General features: G+C 33.6%; 2 protein-coding genes, 8 non-coding genes and 1 pseudogene across 11 annotated transcripts; 10 read left to right on the plus strand and 1 right to left on the minus strand.

Moving 5' to 3' along the window:
• The first annotated feature begins 5,811 nt into the window (after positions 1 to 5,811).
• LOC132621556 (large ribosomal subunit protein eL32z-like) lies at positions 5,812 to 9,609 on the plus strand (annotated as a pseudogene).
• LOC132625377 (small nucleolar RNA U31b) lies at positions 6,342 to 6,433 on the plus strand. Its single transcript, XR_009576809.1, has one exon. It is a non-coding gene; the product is annotated as a small nucleolar RNA U31b (small nucleolar RNA).
• On the plus strand, positions 6,530 to 6,608 carry LOC132625360 (small nucleolar RNA Z195/SNORD33/SNORD32 family). The gene has a single exon (XR_009576796.1). It is a non-coding gene; the product is annotated as a small nucleolar RNA Z195/SNORD33/SNORD32 family (small nucleolar RNA).
• On the plus strand, positions 6,877 to 6,967 carry LOC132625376 (small nucleolar RNA U31b). The gene has a single exon (XR_009576808.1). It is a non-coding gene; the product is annotated as a small nucleolar RNA U31b (small nucleolar RNA).
• LOC132625359 (small nucleolar RNA Z195/SNORD33/SNORD32 family) lies at positions 7,055 to 7,135 on the plus strand. Its single transcript, XR_009576795.1, has one exon. It is a non-coding gene; the product is annotated as a small nucleolar RNA Z195/SNORD33/SNORD32 family (small nucleolar RNA).
• LOC132625363 (small nucleolar RNA Z196/R39/R59 family) lies at positions 7,236 to 7,320 on the plus strand. Its single transcript, XR_009576799.1, has one exon. It is a non-coding gene; the product is annotated as a small nucleolar RNA Z196/R39/R59 family (small nucleolar RNA).
• On the plus strand, positions 7,722 to 7,812 carry LOC132625378 (small nucleolar RNA U31b). Its single transcript, XR_009576810.1, has one exon. It is a non-coding gene; the product is annotated as a small nucleolar RNA U31b (small nucleolar RNA).
• On the plus strand, positions 7,899 to 7,979 carry LOC132625358 (small nucleolar RNA Z195/SNORD33/SNORD32 family). Its single transcript, XR_009576794.1, has one exon. It is a non-coding gene; the product is annotated as a small nucleolar RNA Z195/SNORD33/SNORD32 family (small nucleolar RNA).
• On the plus strand, positions 8,082 to 8,166 carry LOC132625362 (small nucleolar RNA Z196/R39/R59 family). Its single transcript, XR_009576798.1, has one exon. It is a non-coding gene; the product is annotated as a small nucleolar RNA Z196/R39/R59 family (small nucleolar RNA).
• A 1,102-nt stretch (positions 9,610 to 10,711) lies between the features above and the next one.
• LOC132623847 (pentatricopeptide repeat-containing protein At5g46460, mitochondrial) lies at positions 10,712 to 13,981 on the minus strand. 2 transcript variants are annotated; one of them, XM_060338658.1, is made up of 3 exons: positions 11,316 to 13,981; positions 11,111 to 11,197; positions 10,712 to 10,985 (listed from the first exon to the last, which is right to left on the minus strand). In XM_060338658.1, exon 1 carries the CDS (start codon positions 13,718 to 13,720, stop codon positions 11,645 to 11,647), a length of 2,076 nt encoding a protein of 691 aa, XP_060194641.1. In that variant the 5' UTR covers positions 13,721 to 13,981; the 3' UTR covers positions 10,712 to 10,985; positions 11,111 to 11,197; positions 11,316 to 11,644. The 2 variants fall into 2 exon arrangements, with proteins under 2 accessions (XP_060194641.1, XP_060194640.1); XM_060338657.1 differs by having other exon boundaries at positions 11,103 to 13,981.
• Positions 13,982 to 15,362: 1,381 nt separating this feature from the next.
• On the plus strand, positions 15,363 to 16,681 carry LOC132622179 (membrane protein PM19L-like). The gene is made up of 4 exons (XM_060336729.1): positions 15,363 to 15,596; positions 15,869 to 16,088; positions 16,217 to 16,262; positions 16,377 to 16,681. The coding sequence occupies exons 1-4, from the start codon at positions 15,485 to 15,487 to the stop codon at positions 16,461 to 16,463; spliced, it is 465 nt and encodes a 154-aa protein (XP_060192712.1). The 5' UTR covers positions 15,363 to 15,484; the 3' UTR covers positions 16,464 to 16,681.
• Positions 16,682 to 21,076: the final 4,395 nt, after the last annotated feature.

Raw genomic sequence — 21,076 nt, forward strand, 5'->3', positions numbered from 1 at the left:
AAAAGTTTGTCTTATAAGGCAAAGTTTAAATTTTGTTATGCCCCCTCCGGCAGACTTTTAGTTGTGTTTAACTAGAAGTCTGCCAGAGGGGGCAGACTTTTAGTTGTGTTTAACTAAAAGTCTGCCCCCTCCGGCAGACTTTGCCTTGAAGCATATATATATATATATATATATATATATATATATATATATATATATATATATATATTTATTTTTTTACTTTTCAAGGTAAACTTTTAGTTATGCCTTAACTAAAAAGTGTGCCCCAAAGACATAACTAAAAGTATGCCCATAAGGTGGAACTTTTCCTTAAGGCATAACTTAAACTTTGCCTTATAAGGCAAAGTCTATGCCTTAAGAAAAGTTCTTGCCTTATAGGGCATAATTTTGTTATGCCTTAACTAAAATTCTGCCCCATAAGGCATAACTAAACTATGTCTGAGGAAAAATTCTGCCTTATGGGGCAGACTTTTAGTTATGCCGGATCTGGCATAACTTTAGCTTTTCCTTAAATATTGAATGCTGGATCCGGCATACACTCCCCCAGTCCTGCCTGGCGAAATTATTTTTTTATTTTATGCCTGAGCGGGGGTTCGAACCCAGAACTTCATGTATTCGCCCACCTTTTCAAGCAAAGGGCAAAACTTAAAGACCACAAATATGAGGGGCAAAATTTAAAGATCACAAATTTGAAGGGCAAAATTTAAAGACCATCCCAAAAGAAGGGCAATTCGCGCAAAAAAATGTTTTTTTTTTAATTTATGCTTGAGCGGGGGTTCGAACTCAGAACCTCATGATTTCTGCGTGAACGCTCAGGGTTGCAATGCGAAGGACAAAAATTAAAGACCAGCAATATGAGGAGCATAATTTAAAGACCACAAATATGAGGGGCAAAATTTAAAGACCACCCCAAAAGAAGGGCAATCCGCGCAAAAAATGAACTATTCCCACCCGATGGCCCATGTTTTTCCAAACCCAAAGTGTAGCCAACGCGACCTTTTGTGGCGATTTTAGTCGCCACTAAAAGTCCACTGTGAAAAAAAAAGAGGACTATTTTAAAGATCATTTTTTTTTGGAGTAAAAGCCACTGAAGATCAACTATGTATAGAAAATGCATCACACGTATAAAAAAATATATCATTGTTGTATAGAATATGTATCCTTACCGTATATGTATAAAAAATGCATCATAGGTTTTTATAATTATTGTGTAATTTATGTATAATAAATGTATCATCAACGTATACTCACTAATCATACATATATTATGCATTAGTATGTACATTATACATTGATTATACACTAATGATTCACATATTATACATATTCCATACATAATATGTGTCTATACACTAGTATGTACATTGTACATTGATTATACACTAACGATTCACATATGTATCGAAAATGATAGAAAATGTATCATAAGTATAAAAAACGTATCATACGTATACAAAATGTTTCATTATTGTATAGAATATGTATCCCTACTGTATATGTATAGAAAATGTATCATTGTTGTATAGATTATGTATCCCTACTGCATATGCATAGAAAATGTATCATAAGTATTATTATACATGTTTTGAGATATTTCTTGAAGGCTCAATCAACGTATAAATATACACATATTATACATGTTTTGAAATATTTTTTGAAAGTTCAATCACTATATAAGTATGCACATATTATACATGGTTTGAAACATTTGTTGAAGGCTCAATATGAATTTTAACCTTTAGTGGAGACTTTTTTAATTGCCACTTAAAAAAAAAAAAGAAGAAGTTGATTTTTAGGTCGCCACAATAGTCATTTTTTTGTTGCAGCGGACTTTTAGTTGCGACTAAATTCGCCACAGAAAGTCTATTTTTTTTTTTAAAGGCTTTTGGGCTGCTGGGCCGGCCAGCGCTTGTGAATAGTGTGGGTCGGCCAGCAGGCCAGTTCACTGTATTAGGCCCAAATGTGGGATTACTTTGGCCTGTTGCCCATTGCATGTCTTTTTCCCTTTTATAAATATGTGCATACATTGTTAAACAAATGTTCTAACTACTATATTCCGACATAACACTATCGAGATATCTCGATGATAATTGAATTGACTAACAACAACAACATACCCGGTGTAATCCCATAAGTGGGTCTCGGGAGGGTAGAGCGTGCGCAAAACTTATCCTACTTTGGGAGGTAAAGAGGCTGTTTGCGATAGACCCTCGACTTACAAAAAGCAAACCAAAGCAATCCAAAAAAGAAATAACGGAAGTAAAGAAGTCATGACAAAGCAGTTTGGAAAAAAAAAAGGGACTACCACAAAATCATATGGAAATCGAATTTCAAGAAAAAACAAATAATAATAGAAAATCAAAGGATTATGGATTCAATTATTATCTTAACATGAAAAGAAAATTGGAGTTGTCAAAATAAAGTTATAAATCAAACTAAAGTACTTTAAAGGTCAAAAAACTAATTATTGTAAAGGCAAAGAACTAGACAACAAGAGTGCATAAGATTAAATATGTACCATAAAAATTTAAAAGTAGTATTATATAAAAATTGCATACATATGTGTAATTATAAGTGTTAAATAGTTATTTATATAGTTGGTTTGGTTCGACTTACTGGTTATTGTTTGTTCAAAACCAAAACAAAATCGATATTTGCTAGTTTTTAAAATTAAAAAAGAAAATCCAATCTAACTGAAAAAATCTCGATTTTTCTTTGATTCAGTATAATTTTCGGTGTGATTCAATTTTCCGATTTCTCGTGGACACCCCTTAGTCATTAGAACTAAGATTGTTATGGCGAGAGGGATACTTCCAGCATGAATCACTTATCAACACCCTTGGACAATAATTTTACTACATATAAATGACTAGTACATCTATCCGCGCTTCGCGCGGTTGTAAAAAATATAATTAAATATTAATATCGTGATTTTAATAAAGAAAATTAATAATTACGAATCTACATCGTTTTATAAACTTTTAACATCCTATATAAACTTATTTGAAATAAATGTCAGTGAAAAAACAAAAAGTATAAAATAACTCACTTAAAATTATAGGTGAACTTGAATAAGAAGAACAAAAAATAAAAGATAACGAAAAAAGACATTAATTGTAGTGTAAAAATCCGGAAGATGCACATCTAAAATATCGTTCAATTTTTTCTTCTTCTGATACGGTCTTTCTCTTAGTATGTTGTCTTAGTAAGAATTGTCTTTTGCTAATAATAAAGTAGAATTTGTTTCCAATTTTCTCTCCAATAAATACTTGAAATAAATAGAAGAAGAAAAAAACGAAACAACAAAAGAAATGACTGAGATAAAACGCAAAAAATAGGGGGTCCAGGAAAAAACACAAAAAAAGAAAAAAGAAAAATGTGATTCTCGCTTTATTTTTCCGTTTTCTGTTTGTTTCTTTCTTTCTTTCCTCCCATCAATTTCATCTAATCGTCCTCTCAATTTTCTGTAAAATTCCTGAAATTATATATCTTCTCTCACTTGTCAATTCTTCTTACCTCTATATAAGTTTAAAAAGGCTTCAATCTTTGCCACTCATGTAACATTAACTGTCGCAAAAGATACGTTCTACTATGGAAGCAAGAAAACAGATGTTTAACATTGAAATAAGACAAGAGTAAAAAAGATTAAGAATAACTGTGTAAGATATTTTTTCTTACAAATATAGAAATGTAACTTTACGGTAAAAAAATGAATTTTCTTTTTGTTGATAAGAAAAACAACTATAACTTAAATTATTTGTTTCTACCAAAAAAACTAATAAAATCTATCAAGACTAAAAATAATAATATAAGTGCATCAAGATGTTAAACTTTACTAAAAGTTCCACGAATCTAACGAAAAATGGTTTCACTAAATATGCACAAATACAAACTTTTTGTAAGCACAACTCTGAAAGAGAAAAGCGACAGATTTAATATATAATTACCAGTGAAGTTTGGTTCTTTGTAGGTGCCACACCCTCTCCATCCCTTCTCCATAAGCTTAATTTGCTCCAAAACAGTCCCTGCAATATTATCTTTAAATCAGATATACAAATAAGCTTAAACCATTTTTTGCAAAAAATGAAAAAATCAATATCGATTTTGACACAAAATTGTTACCAGTAAATTTTCTCTCTTTTTATATTTATAAAAAGACAACAACATTTCATGCTATGTTGTATATGTTCTCAAAAACATAATAACAAATCTAAAACACAAAATCTATCAATAATTAAGAAAGTAGAAAAGAAAAAATAAATCGCATATTAAGAATGCTGAAATTTTTGAAAGAAATTACGAAAGACATAGATGGAAGAAAGGAAGAACGGAGATTATAGGAAAAGAATTATTTGTTACAAGATGAATATATGCTAGACTGCTCACTATCATTTACTATATGTCATTATTACCTTCACTAATTATCCATTTCGTGGGTAACTGCCGCCCATACTATGACTCTTTATTTTTTCCCCATTTATTTACTATAATTCTTTTTTATTTATTGTCTTTACATGGACTTTAAATATAGGCAATGAGGAAAATGATAGAAAAAATGTCAAAAATAGGAGAAAAAAGATAAATACTAATGAAAGCCATACAGAGGTGTCACATCACCTTGTCTATGCCTAGCTTTATATTATATATAGATTAACGAAAAGTTGTACAAATGAAACCTAAACAATAAAATGACCTCGAATAAAATTAATGATTTATAGAGGATTTATATTGCAAAACCTAATTATGTTTGGAATTCAGGAATAATTGTTTGTCTGGTTGAGTGCATGCCGATACGCTACATTAGTATGTACTATTTATAATGCCGCTCGGAAAAATATTCTACAAGTGTGCAAGAGAAATATATATAAAAAAAACTAGCTAATCTATGAGCTACTATATTCCAAGATTTAGGAATACGTATTATATTTAATTTTGCAAGCAACAAATTTGGTTAAACTTTAAGATCATCGTCACTAAATGAGAATGTACTACTATATTCGCACGTAAGCAAGTTTAGTCATTGAAATTGGGTGGCATAGACACCACATGACATTTTACTTATTCTATGTGATGTCTATGTGGTAATTTTTTTAAAAACAATCTAGAATTTTTTTTTTTTTAAAACAAATATGAAAAAAGTGGCTTTTATTAAAAATCTGAAACCTTTTTTTATTTTAATAATACCCATTTTGTTTAAATATATTCTCGAAAATTGGAATTTTAGTTAAAAAAAATCTGGAAAATATATATTTTTTTAAATCTGAAAAACTGTAAAGCCTTTTTTTTTTTAATAAAAAAGTGTCCTATTTTTTTAAAAATCTGGATTAATTTTAAAAAATCTGAAAAACTGATTTTAAAAAAATCATTTTCTCGATTTTTAATAAAAAAAATCAGATTTTTAATAAAAGACATTTGTAACAGATTTGTTTTAAAAAAATCATTTTTCCAGATTGTTTTTTTTAAAATTGACACGTAGGCACCATATAAAATAAGTTAATTGCCATGTGGCGTCCATGTCACCCAATTCCAATGACTAGACTTGTTTATGTGGAAATATGTTATAAATGAGGGGTATTTTTGAAACTTTACTAACGGTAGGGGTATATTTGGTCCCAACTATTAACGAGAGGGGTATATTTGATTATTTTAACAAACGGAGGGCAAAATTAACAAATAAACTAAAATAGAAGGGTATATTTGACCCTTTTTCCCTTATTTAAAAGTCTTATTTAAGTATTCTAATTGGACTGAAACTGTAATATGATAATGAGGCATTAGACCATATTATCCTTAGATCAATCAGGACCGTACAGTTCCATCAAGGAACTTTACAGCCGTAGATTGTTTTTTATGCTTGACTGCTGTAAACCCTAGCAAATGCCCAACTGTTTCCTATATAAACCCTACTATAATACTACTCCATAAGGCCCAGCTTATCTGAAGAAACCCTAGTTCATAGTGAGCCTCTTTTCCTTTATATATCTATTTCAATGTATATAATTTTTTAATGTTTGTTGTTAACTGTGTATTGTAAAATCTAAGGTAAAATGGCAGTTGCTCTACTTAAAAAGAAAGTAATCAAGAAAAGGGTGAAGCAATTCAAGAGACATCAGAGTGATAGGAGAATTACTGTCAAGGTATTGTTTTGGAATTTTTTTAGAACCCCATTTTTGTATTTAGTTCTATTTGAGTTTTATTTGTTCAGTAATATTGTTTTAGCTTTGATCTGAATCTTTTTGTTCAAAAAATAGTGAAAAGATCTCATTTTTATGGGTTGCATTAAGATAACATTTTGTTCACTTTGTTTGTTGTGGCTGTTTTTTTTTTTGTGTTGGAAAAGGGGAAATGATGATTATTTATTGTCGCCCCAGTCTTAATTTGCATCCAAATTATTGGATTTGCAAGGTGGTGATTGACACATAATATCTGATTCTTACTAAACAACAATGTTAATTTTTTTTTTATATTTGTTTGGTTTTATCCCTTTTTTTTCTGTTGGTGTTTAGATTTTTTTGTGGAAGATATGCTTATAAGATGTGATATGTTTATCCACCTAACTGTAGAGTTCAATGATGAATTCATAAACATGCACTACCATCTGATCTTATAGCATTTGTCATCCTTTTAAGATTTTTGCTTTTTGTTGAGTTTATGATTTGGTTAATCTAATCTTGAAATCACATGATAAAAGATTGGTTTTTGAGGTGTAACAAAATCTCTCCAGACATCATTTTCTTATTGTAAACAACCCTTTTTAGTTTTAGCTTGTTCTGACTCTTATTGTTCAACTATAAGAGTATACTCTTCGAACAGTAGGATACAAATTTATTTGCCTTGCTTGCTCTTTTTTTTGTTTTTGTGTGTGTGTTGGAAATGGAAAATGATGATAGTTATTGTCGCCCCAGTCTTAATTTGCATCCAAAATATTGGATTTGCAAGGTGGTGATTGACTCATAATATCTGATTCTTTCTAAACAATAATGTTAAAAATTTGATTTTTTTTTTGGTTTTAGCTTTTATTAATGCTGCTAAGCTTGTTTGTGGAGATATGTCTATAAGGTGTGATGATATGTATCCACCTATTCTGTAGAGTTCAGTGATGATTTCAAATACATGCACTACCATCTGATCTTATAGCATATCTCATTCTTCTTTAAGGTTTTGAGGTTTCCTTATTTTCATTTGTATGTTGTTTTTGATTTGGTATAAGTTCTAGAAGTGTTTAGACACTGTGATGCAGTCAATGATGATTTTTTCCCCAAATTGCTGATTGAGTAGTGATTAATTTAAAAAGATCACCATCTTTCGGCTGAGATTGCATCTAGAACAAATTCGTGCAGTGTTTTCCCTTTTGTTTTTAATTATTTCCTTCAATTTACCTTTAAATTACATTCTGCCTATGGTATCTAATGTCCAGACTTTACTCTGTCGCTGGGTGTTTCATTTTTACGGGCAGAAACTAAACTACAGAGCAGACCTTGCGACACAGTTGGCTTCTTTATCAATAAGCTTTCTGTTACTTTAACCCTGCTCACATCTCTTTTATTAAAAAGACGTGATGGCTTTATTACTGTAAAGGTGTTATTTTGTTATTGTAAACAGCCCATTTTAGTTTTGGCTTGATCTTACTCTTATTGTTAAGTAATAATAGCTAGAAAGACTAGTTGAATGTTAGAACAAAAATTTGTTTATGTTGTGTTTATTTTTTTGTGTTGGAAAGGGAAAATGATGACAATTATTGTCGCCCCAGTCTTAAGTTGCATCCAAAGTATTGGATTTGCAAGATGGTGACTGACACATTATATCTGATTCTTGCTAAACAATAATGTTAAAATTTTGTATTAATTTGGTTTTTATCTTTTGTTTTTGAGGCTAAGCCTGTTTTTTGAGATATGCATATAAGGTGTGATGATGCTTATCCACCTATTCTGTAGAGTTCAATGATGAATTCAAATACATGCACTACCATCTGATCTTATATCACATCTCATGCTTCTTTAAGGTTTTGGGTTTTCTCCATTTTCATTTTTATGGTGTTTTCCGATCTGGTTTAGAATTTTTTAAAATTGGTTATGCACTGATGCAATCAATGATGATTTTTTCCCAAAATTGCTGATTGACTAGTGATGAATATAAAAATATCACCATCTTTCGGCTGAGATTGCATCCAAAACAATTTTTTTTCCAGTATTTCTCCTTAGTTTGCAAGTTTTCCAATAAATTATTTCTTGCCTATGGTATCTAATGTCCAGACTTTACTTTGTTGCTGGGTGTTTCGTTTTACGGGCAAAAACTAAACTAAAGAGCAGGTCTTGCGACACCGATGCTTCTTTATCAATAAGCTTTCCGTTACTATAACCCTGCTTTCATGTCTTCTCTTAAAAAGACCTCATAACTCCTTGTGATTGGTGAACCTTTTTTCATTGGATTGTTGATTGATCAGTGATTAGTATAAAAATACCACCATCTTTTCCCTGAGAAAGGATCTAGAACAAACTCTTGCAGTAATTTTTCTTCAATTTTACTTCAAATTATTTGTTGCCTATGGTATCTAATGTCCAGACTCTACTTCGTAGCTGGGTGTTTCGTTTTACGGGCAGAAACTAATCTGTAGAGCAGATTTTGCGACACAGTTTGCTTCTTTATGAATAAGCTTTCTGTTACTTCTAACCCTGCTTACATTTCGTTTATGAAAAAGATCTCTCGCCTTAATAGTTTAGATGCTCTGTTTGATGAATCTTTCTCATTATAGTTAAGGTTGATCTTTATAACTGATACAGCTTTTGGACAATTTGTATTTACGCTTTGCTAGACACTAGCAGAATGCACTTTGATTCACATGCGCAATGGTTACTAGTTGAAAATGGTTTTTCAATTTATTATAATAGACAAACTGGCGCGCAGACCAAAGGGTATTGACTCCAGAGTTAGAAGGAAGTTCAAGGGATGTGTCTTGATGCCCAATATCGGCTATGGTTCTGACAAGAAGACTCGTCACTATCTTCCAAACGGCTTTAAGAAGTTTGTTGTGCACAATGCAAGTGAGCTTGATATTTTATTGATGCACAATAGGTAATGAACTCACACTCCTTTTCTATTGTTTGCCCTATTTCATCTTGTTTATGTTTTCATCATCTCACCTTCAACTTGTCTTATTATTCACAGGACTTACTGTGCAGAAATTGCACATAACGTATCAACAAGGAAGAGAAAGGATATTGTTGAGAGAGCAGCCCAACTTGATGTTGCAGTGACTAACAAGATTGCTAGGTTGCGTAGCCAGGAGGATGAATGAGCTTTTTGGTTTTATTTAGCGTTGTCAGCAGAATGTTTTTGGAAATATTACTCAGTTTTGATGTACTGTATAATTTCATTAGGTGTTTGCCATACTCATTATACCTTGAATATATATCTAGGAAAAAAATATGTTTATCCCACATCTTTTTACAGAAGGATAAACGTATGGGATATGTTTTTATTATGCCTTATATATTCTGTAAAAAGTTGCACTCATGTTTACAATGAATCAATTGATTTAAACCTAGATTTCGTTTGAGGGGCAAATGTATAGGAAAGAAATGTTTGATGTAAACAGAGTGTTAGTGATTATCTACATATACTTGCATTTTTTTCCATACCGCATGTAACCTCCCTGTACTCTTCAGACATTTTATTCAAGTTAAATTGAGAGAGGTAAAAGAGTATACTCTGCTCCGCTTGGCTGTGAAAACTTCTAAATGCTCAGGTGCACCTCTCCAAATTTCCTTCAACATTATTCTATCTTTTGTAATTAAACTCCTTATTAACAGCCTAAATCCCTCCAACAAATCAGTTACCCCTAAAAAGCATTTCTTGGTTTCGTCTGTGTTGAGCACAATTGGAAGGCTTTATAACAACAGGAAATACAGTCATTCAATTCGGCCATTTAGTTTACACAGCCGATACTACCTATACAGCCGAAGTGTATAGACAGTGTATGCCTCCGCCATGCCAAAGTGGTACATTTAGGTAAGTTTGCCTAATAAGAATTCTCTTGAGGTAATGAAGAGACCAAGCGAGAGCTATTATGTCAAAATCAGAAAATCTTTTACACTACACTAGGAACATCGAACTGTACATTTTGCAGTTTAAATGTAATCATTAGTTTTGATGCAAGGGAGAAAGGGAAGAACTCATACATGATTCCACAGTAAGGGAATCCAAATGGATTCACTAAAGAGATAGGAGGGATATTCCCCAGTCACTCACCAGGAAGTAACATACTCATTCGTCAAATCTAGACTCCTCAAACTAAACCCTGGAATTAGCTATTTATAGTAGCGGCTTAAACTATTACATAAATGGTTGATTGTTAATTGCAAAACTGTAGCCTTCATTCTTGATCTCCTATAGCACTCCTTTGCCTTGATATCATCTTGTAAGGGTTCCACATCGTGAGTGCTAGACCGTGATGTATAAGAAGGAGTTCATTGTTCAGAGGAATTTTTTTCTGCGAAAAGGGTAAGTATTATAAATGCAACATGAATTGTGCTTGAGTATTTACAGAAAGATTCACCTTCACATCAAATCAGCATGAATTCAAGTATGTCTAACAGAGATTTTGCATCACTAATCAAATCCTCTTTACACCAAAAAGAAAACAAAAAAATACCACTGCAAATAGAACTTTCAATCAGTAGAACTGGGGAAAGTGTGCTAATCAAATAAATACCTGAGGTTGATGGGGAAATTGGAAGCATTTCAAGCTTCAGCAGTTGCAGCATGAAAGAACATGAAGACAACATCAGCTATGCAATGCTGATGGCCCAAGCCCCTTGATTCAATGCTAAGTAAATAACAGCTCCAATACTTTAAGGGAGAGTATCCTTGTGTCAGCAGCCATGCATGTATAATTCAAGTATATTTAAGGCTGAGGCAGGAAACAATCAGCTATCTTTTCCAAAACTTGTAATAAAATTTCTCACGAGTGTAGATTAAAGTACTTCCTGTTTGCACCGAAGGTAGGAACATTATTGGCACGCTCTATATTTGACAACTGTCTAGTTATACCCAAAAAAGAAAAACAGGATTTCTATGATTAAAGCTCCATTGATAACATATACCTCTCTACCTGATTGTTGTTGGAAGGTCTGTTGGTGGAATCCTCCTATGTTGATTAATGCAGAATAGACCAGGGGTCTCGATTTGCTGATCCTAGCTAAACATCACAGGAAACTTCATCAAGTACTGTGCAATTAAGTACCAGCTGCTGACAAATAATTCTCAACTCCAAGAATAGTAAAGCTACAAGATTGGCATGATAGGCCACCAGGTACCTTGAGCTTTATTTATGTGCAGTGGTTGCCTTGACTTCAGATATATTTGTCAATCATAGGACAGTATCAGAAACATCTAGACATGGATTCCAGATCAGCTGCTAAACATTTGAAGCAGTGGATACTAATGCCTGATCTCTACATGGGTAATCAAGAGAAAGTTACCTATCCTTGCTACAAGGAAGGACCCTATTATATTGGGGCATCACAGAATGTTGGTCAGACAATCCTAACTCTAGAAGCTCCCTATAATAATGTGGTCCTGCTTCTGGTGAACCAATTACAAGGCTTCACTAACCATTCCCAGAATGATAATCAAAAGGATAATGCTACCAATAATCTGAACAAGAACAAAAGCCGTCCCTGAAGTGATGAAATCGGCTAGAATCTCTTACGATGATTTCACGTTCAACAATTTTTGCTATGAGCTTGATGGCAGAATGGCAGTCCCCACAGACACGCAGGTTCTTCATAACTGTTATAGTACTACCATGTGTTGTAATTAATGCGAAGCAAATAGCAAGCCTCTCACTATGATATGACAGCAGAACTTCCTTCTGTTCATCCTCTACATCATGCAATGCATACCTTTGATCAGGGACATAACCATACTCCTTCAACTTTTCCGTCAACCATTCCAGCTTTTCATATATCCTATCACTTAGAGGATGTGAAGTGTCGCCAGAAAGAAATGTATGCCGGATTCCCTTCTGATTAACCCAACTGCATCCTGGTTGTTTTCTGTTTCCTCTTCTTTTCATATTTCCTCTAATTTTTGCAACATCACTCCATCTACCAGAAAAGGCATAAATGTTAGATAATAAAACATAAGCAGCACTACAATTTGGGTCAAGATGAAAAACATTCTCTGCAGCTCTTTCGGCCAGTTCTAAGTTTAAATGCTTCTTACAACCACTAAGCAAAGCTAACCATATTGACAAATTTGGTCTCATGGGCATGCTTTTCACCAAATCCTCTGCCTCAATTAACTTCCCACTTCTGCAAAGGATATCTATCATACAACTATAATGCTCAAGTGTCACTTCAATGGATGAGTAGTGAGGGATATACTGAAATAAGCGTCTTCCTTTCTCTAGCATGCCAGAATGGCTACAAGCAGCAAGTAACCCAGCAAATGTAATATCATCCATATCAACCCTTGAACGTACCAGCTGGGCAAACAATGTGAGTGCCCAATTTCCACATCCATGTTGTGCACATCCAACGATGATTGAGTTCCACGAAACAATGTTTTTTCCAGGAATTTCCTTGAATACAATGAGTCCATCGTTTATATTTCCACATTTTGAATACAATACTACTAATGAATTGCCAACAAAGGCATCAGTGTTCAATCCGAGTTTGACTGCTACACCATGAATCTCTCTGCCAAGATCAATAGACTCCATTTCACAAGACGAATTTAGGGCACTAGTAAAGGAAGACTGATTGGGAAGTAGACCAATCCTAATCATATCCCCAAACACTTTCAATGCTTCTTCGTGCTTATAATTCAAGCCATACCCTGTCAAAAGAGACGTCCACACAACAACGTTTTTGTGCAACCTCTCGCTGAATATCTTAGAAGAATCATCCACATGCATGCAATTAGCATATAATGTGATTAATGAAGCAGTAACATAAGTATCATACAAATAACCAATCTTCACAACACAGGCATGAATTTCACTACCTAGACATAAATCCCTTGCATTAGCACAAGCTGTAATAACAGAAGCAAAAGTACTAGAATTCGGCTCAACGAAGAAATCCAACATCTTCTTAAAAATCAATAGAGCCTCATCACTCCTCCCATGCTGATCAAGCCCACTAATAACTGACGTCCACGAGATCACATTCCTATAAGGCATCACCTCAAACAACTTAACAGCCTCTTCCACTCTCCCATTCTCAAAATACCCATAAACCATAGCATTCCAAGCAGCCACATCCTTTTGTGGCATTTCCCAAAACAAACTCTTAGCCTCTTCAACTTTCCCAAACTTCAAAAACCCGTTTATCATCGTCGTGTAAGAAATCACATTTCTTTGGTTCATCTCCTCAAAAAGATTCAACCCCATCTCTATATCACCACATTCTACACACCCTTTGATCATCAAGTTCCACATAACTGTATCTTTAACAGGCATTTTGTCAAACAGGTTCAGTGCCTCATTCAACCTTAGATTTTCAGCATATCCAGCTATCATTTTGGTGCATAAATAGATATTTGGTGATGGGATTCTTTCGAAAAGCTCTTTAGCTTCGTTAATTCGTTGGTTCTTTAAGTGTTCAGATAGAATAGAATAGCAAGTGGGGTTAGCTACTCTGAAAAATCTTGCTAAACCAATTAAAAGTCTTGAATGAATTTTAATTGGTTGAGATATAGCAATGAGAAACAACATGTTTAGGCATGAGAAGAAGTGAAGAAGCCAGTGGGAAAAGTTCACTACATGGCTTTAACGGTATTTTAAACATTAAGGGGTCGTTTGTTTAGGGAACAAGTTATCTAGGATTAGTTATCCCGGAATCGTTATCCCGCCCTCCCACCGGTGGCGGAGCCAGAATTTCCGTCGATGGGGTTCAAAATATAAAAACGTAAACATAGGAAGAAGCCTAAGAGGTTCAACGTCTACTATATATACATAAAAAATAATTTTAACCTTGTAAAAACAGTATTTTTTTTCCGCTGAGGGGGTTCGGATGAACACCCTCGGCTATATTTGGCTCCGCCACTGCCTCCCACAAGGATAAAAATAACGCTATAATCCCGAAATAATTAATGTCGGGATTAGTTACATTGCGGTTTTATCCCAACCAAATATGGAATAAATTCATTTCAAATTTAATGCCAATGTTAGTTATCCTTGTTCTTCTTACCAAACGAGCCCTAAAGGCTTCAATGGTCGCCCCAAGGAAGAGAGGGAAAAAAAAAACTGGGCTGATAAATTACACTAAACACTTCTATACTAAATATAAATTACACTAAACTTGGATTAATTACCCTAAACCTTAAATCACACTGAACGCCTCTACGGAAAATGATAATAATGGTCCCTCAAGTATAGGTTCAAAGTAGTTACTTAAATATACTCTTGAACAGTTTGGGTCTTTTAAATTTGTCAAAAATGAACACTTTTTATCACCGCAAATATTTATCAAACTCTATCCTTTTCTTTTTCTTTTCGCAGCACGAACGAGATGTTTAAAGATGGAAACTAGGTTCGACACGAAATCATAAAGTTTTGAGGACCCGTTAGTCAAAGGAAAGGTAAGGTCCGGCTTCTATGACGGAGTCATATGGCGCTAGAGTGTCACATATGGTTGTGATACAATCATCTATCAGGCCTGACGAGTCTACGAAACTGCATCCCAATTCACCTGGTCTATGCACATCGCTCTCTCCGGGAGATTGGCCACCTATCCTAGATCTTCCCATTTCCAAGAAAAGCTCCCCCACTCACTCATTAAATATAATAGACATAGATTGTTAAATGTTTGACGAAAATCAAGATGCTCACTTTTGACAAACTTAAAAGACTAAAATTATTCATGAGTATCTTTAAGAGATTATTTTGGACCAACCCAAACATAAGGGGCCAATTTTTGTTATTTTACATAGCCCCTTTTGTGTTTCAAACATAGTTGTGTAAAAATTCTTTGTTCGTGGCTCTTGAAATGGCATAAACCAATTGTTCTAAACTAAGCCAAAAAATTATCCATGACAAAAAGGGTACTGTCAATCTATACTTATGAAAGAAGCTCTATTGGCAAGGAATATCACTTTAACTTCCTCCTAGAAAGAACTAGAGAATCAAATATAAAATCCTAAATCAAAGAATTTCCTTTTGATCAATCAAAGAATGTACAACCTCAAAAGGAATACTAAAAAAATATATTTAGCTGAGAAAGAATCTTGGTTTTTGCTTCCTTGCCTTGATTATGAAGTAATGGCCTTTACAACCCCACAAAGCCCTTTAGAACAAACAGCCTTAGAAGAAAAGAACCAAAACCTTCTTAGATTAAAGCATTTATAAAGACCCCAAAGAACTTGCAGAGATCACATGCATTTGTACAGCATAATCTTTTTATCCTAAATCCCTTTCACAAAACCCTTGTTCGATTTTCATCAAAAAGAGGGTTTAACATATCCATTTCAAGAACCAACAATGAAACCTGTTGCATCTTTGCTTTTGGTCCTTAATTTCTGCATGTATGCTGTTGTTTTAGGCATTGCTGGCTGGGCTATGAACTTTGCCATTGATCATGGTTTCATCATTGGTAAGTATCTCGTTTGAAATTCGTAGGTTCGCTAGATTTTTAAACTATCATATTTATTTTTTAAACTATCATATTACATAAAAGATATTTATAGGTAACTGTTCATGATAAGTGGAACTAGTTACTTAGAAAATAAAATAGGTAGCATGTTAAATTACGTGCGTTAATAGAATAAAAACACTTTTACATTGTCAGTGTATATAAGTTTAATCTTCTTTACTAAGTGATGTCTCTCTGTTGAAACTGATCATGGTGTGTGTGATTTTTTACAGGTCAAGGATTTGAACTTCCAGCACATTTCTCTCCAATTTACTTCCCAATGGGGAATGCTGCCACTGGATTCTTTGTTGTATTTTCTTTGATAGCAGGTGTGGTGGGAGTTGCATCTGTTCTCTCTGGAGTTGACCATATTGGCCGATGGAACATCGATAGCTTACCAGCTGCTGCTTCTGCTGCTACTATTGCCTGGAGTCTTACACTCCTTGCCATGGGGTAAGGCCTCAGATCTATGTTCACTTAACGAAGATCTGAATCTGAATTAGTTTCTTAACGTTTCGTATTGGTTCTTTGTATTTACTGTTCTACATATCAGTAAAGTAATGAACTTGTCATCCATGCAGCTTTGCTTGGAAAGAAATTGAACTCAACTACAGGAATGCCAAATTGGTGAGTTACTCTAATTAAATGGCACCTTCAACTGTATACAAAGTTAATTAATCTATACAAATTTAAGAAAACTGTTGACATTAACTCCTTTGTAATTTTTGGATTATCTTGCAGAGAACGATGGAGGCATTCTTGATAATTCTATCATTTACTCAACTGGTATACATAGTTGCCATTCATGGTGCTTATTCAAGGAGATAAATCAACTCGGAAAATGAATTGTATCGTCTGAAGTGTGTGGATTGAGTTTGTTGTTTCCTTTTTTATTTCAGGGTTCTTTTTTGTTTTGCCAATTTCGTTGTTTTAATTCATTATTGTGTAGACAAAGTTGGCCAGAGCATGGCTGTTTGTATCTTTAACTATCTTCAGTATTAAAATTGTAACAAGCAAATAAATGATAACACAAATATTACCCTTCATTGGCTTTTACCAGAAGAAAAATGGAGATTATCAAGAAAAAAAATGATGACACAAATATTACCCTTCAGTTATGATATTACATATCTCCATAATTATGAAAATTTCCTTCGAAAAAGAAGGCCACTTTCATGGCATTTACTATTGGTCATATTCATCTTTCATCTAAATCTACCCCACTTAATGGACCCCAATATGAATGGTTCGTGGTTGTAATTAGAAAGAAAAAAAAAGTGATTAGCAAATCAATAAGAATAGTACGCACATAATGGAAAAGTCAAAGTATGTCCATTTCCAAAACCTGTTGACTGTGAAGCCTTCACAATGACACTTAAGTGGGGTGGATGGTTCAATTAAATGTATTTTTGTATTTTCTCCGATATAAGAAAGTTGAATTTGTTAATAAAAGTCAAATGAAATTACATAATAAAAATTAAAATAAGATTCAAGAAACAAGTTGGTTGAGTTTGACCATGCCGGCAGACAAGTGCTTTTCAAGGCCCCACACACACATATATATATATATATATATATATATATAGGTGAAGCCCGAACTGATAATCGGGGATATAGAGTAGAACATATATACCAAAAGAAATGTGCAACCACTATTCCTTTCCAAAGGTCTATTACTTATATATATATATACTAGTTTTTCGGCACGTGCTTTGCACATGTATGTCAAGTTATCCGAAATATGGTTTAGTCAACTAATATTAATATCAATATTGCAAGTAAAAACTAAAAAGTGTGCAATTTAGTAAGCAAACAATAAGAACATTTCCCGGGGAACAAATATGCTACAAAAGAAATCATTAGAAAAGTGCGTTAACTCTATATCTGAAAGCAACATATTTAAAAGTCCTGTAAACTTTACAAGTCATGACTTGTAATGCAATTGTAATATCATAACTGAAATTTTGCTACATGGAAAAAAAATATACATTATTTATCACGAAGCACTGTTACTTTTTGAATTGCAACGATTATATCTCTTTTCTACTCAGTCCTTCTTCAATAGATGGTTTCTATATTACTAACATGCTAACTACATACATATGAAAAGTATGAAATCAAAATTAATAATAAGAATCACGTAATACGTACGGAAATAATTCATAAATGCCTGCAAAGAGTTGCCAAAGATTAGTGTTGTCACTAAAATTTTCTGTCTCTTAAGATACAAAACAATATGAAAATTATTGGGCGAGAATATGCATATTTGTATTACATTGGGAGAACGGAGGAAACTGCTTCAAATTAACAACGTCTGTATACGGTAAAAATCGGACATATGTTAGAACTGGTAAGACCAGAGATCGAAGGAAAAGAGGGAATATCGTCATCTGGTCCGGTTCCTCCATAGCCGAATTGATCGTGGCCGTTGGTCCGAACTGATTGTGGCCGTTGGTCCGGGAAATCCTGGCCGTTAGTCCGTTTTGGCCCGGTCTCTATGCCACCGATGGTTCGGAGACTCTTCCTGAGGGTTCATCACCGTTGATCCGGACAGCCGTTTGCCCGTGTATCCGTTGGTCCGTTATGACCGTTGCTGAAGCGCATCAGTGGTGTCACATCATGGTCGGCTACCAACTATGCGTGTGTCAGACGGCGCCGTCAGTCTAATCCCACCAAATCCGTGCAGAGCTGTCCTTGTTGATATTATTTTATTAGCTCACATCATATGAGACCCATGGAGATCACACTATAAATATAACACATCCCTCTCCTTTGTAGGGGCTGGCTCCCTGAGATCAACAACATTTTTGTACTAGAAGATATATACAAATCTCTCTCTCAATATTAGATTTTGGTCCGGAATCATTGTGTTCATCTCTATTACTTGTTCAAACAAATAATACTTATATGTTAGTAGATGTATAAATCCACAGTGGTCCTCTAAGCATCGTCGTTTTCTTCACATCTTAACCATACGAATCTTGTATCCATCAAATATATCGAGATTCAAACACATATCCTATACCCGCGTACAAATTCAATTGATTTACCAAATTCGGGGTAAACAACGTCGACTCCAAATAAGTTATTTGCACTCAACTTAGATAAGGGTAATTTCGTTAACTTAAATCAGAACTGAGTTCAAGATGACAATCAAATTCTGAAGTGAATCATCTTTGTATATCACTATTTTAATTAGAAAAAATAAAATTCGGCTCGCAGTTACGCAAACAAGATCAGGTTTTAATCGATGGACCTAATTCTGCACTCTCATAGCGTACAATCATAAGTATTGATAAGTTCAAGAATTAATTCTTATTAGTAAAAAGCAGAAGTATTACAATTGTGTGACTAAGTAATCCAAGTAACCTATTAGAAGTTAGGTACAAAATACACTTACATTGGATGTAATATTAGTTTTGTAAGGAATAAGTACGAATTTTCAAATAAAAGTCTATTTCAAACAAACAGAATTTTGAGAGTTCGTTCTAAACAAACACTAAACTTTGCAAATAAATATTTAAGTCGGATAGTAACTCCTTTACCGCATCAAACTTTTAGTGGCAGGTTTTGGATTCTAGCTAGCCCTTTTGAGTTATTGGGTTCTAAATTTATAGTTAATACAAATTAAATGAACGTTTAGGCAAATATAAAGTTTAAACCAAAGTTATTGAGTTTTGATGAACGCCTACCATCTATACTACGTAGCTCTAGCTCTGGAAACCTCCCTATAAGCAGGATGTTGACTAAAGGACATATGTTTCTTCTAAAGAAACAATGCCAAATATCATACGTCAAAAGATCTATCACCCATATACTTACACTGAAGTTGTTATAGTGACTTTTTAAGTTGTTGTTTGGCTCTACTATAACACGAGACACATAAAGTTAATCAGTAATCATTTTTTGACACAAAGCTTTATGGTTCTAAATAATTTGCAGAAAATATAGTCGACCCCCACATTTTATGTATAAGCATATATATAAATTTCAATATATATAATTTATACAGAAGAGTATATATAGGAGCACAATTTAACATAGTTTGTAATTCACAAGGTGACATGCATATGCTAGCCTTAATGAGAACATCCAAAATAGTAACAGTTAACGTATTATATTGCAATAAGCATCAATATGGAACCCAAAGAATTCAAAATTAAATATAGTATTTTCCTCATCACAAGAGATATCAAATTTATGTCTTCAATTTTTAATGAAAGCCATAATAATGTTTTAAGTAAAAGTCTCACATTTTATTTCATCTGGTCTCTAAAAGCCAATACACGATTCTTTCAAATGGTATATTTATATCATGCCACTGCTGGAAACTAACTTCCACTGATTTCATACGTGTAACGTCTATGTACGTCAAGTAATTTGCATTTTAGCGGAAGAATAACCACTGTAACTTTCAAACTTATGTTATATGTATTATAACATTCACATAAAACACAATATATATTAGGAGGTCATCCCAAACAAATCTATGATAACCATTTTAGAAATCAAAGTCACCAAATCACAAAAGGTGGATAATTAACAAATAAAAAGACGGGATAAGAAGTCGAACGTATTTTTGTTGTTGGTTTCTTCTTAATTCATTGTTTTGATGATGTGGCTCCCGCCATCCAAGTCAAAACTTGTTGGCTGATGTTGAAGAGCAATAACGTATCTCCTGAATTACCAAGACACATCAAAAATGACACACCAAAGATCTCCTGAAATTAATAACATAGCAAACATGAAAGGCCAAACATTGTGCCTTTCTATATGTATGCAAATGTTCTACTGGGAAGTGACTTCCACGATGTATCACGAGAAGGGCTTTTTGTGATCTATAAGAAAACTTTCCTCACACATTGCCATACTGAAATTTATGCACTCCCTGTTATTGCTATTAAAAATACCACGCACTGTTTTGTTTCAACGGATATGCTTCCATGTCATGGAAAATCCCTTGATGGATATAATTGTTTGAATTAAATTTTACCTGTAACAGTAATTCATTTGCACTTTTCTTGCTTTGGTGATTGGTCAACTGAAACTAAACTAAAGTCATCATAATTTATACTTCTCACCATCTCTTGTAGAAAGTAAAGATTGAAGAACAAACATATGCAAAATTAAAGTGTCAAAGTACGTATATGATTGGGTGGAAACTTGAATACATGAAAAGAAAACATAGACGAAATTTGGCATGCAACTTTTACCGAAAAGGAAATGTAAACCCATTAATCTTGAAGCGGGAGCAATTAATCGAACTTGGGAAAAAGAAGACAGGCTTTTTCCTCTGAAGGGGCACATTGGTTCGTATCTAGTCTGGGTTTGGGGTAATATGTTTTTTTTTTTTTTTAAAACTGAAATAAGGTATTTAGGTTTTTTAAGAAGAGTATTTTAGTAATTTAACTTTTAAATTTTGGAGTTCATGCTTTTAATGT

Source organism: Lycium barbarum, chromosome 12 (genome assembly GCF_019175385.1).
Source record: "Lycium barbarum isolate Lr01 chromosome 12, ASM1917538v2, whole genome shotgun sequence".
NCBI lineage: Eukaryota > Viridiplantae > Streptophyta > Magnoliopsida > Solanales > Solanaceae > Lycium > Lycium barbarum.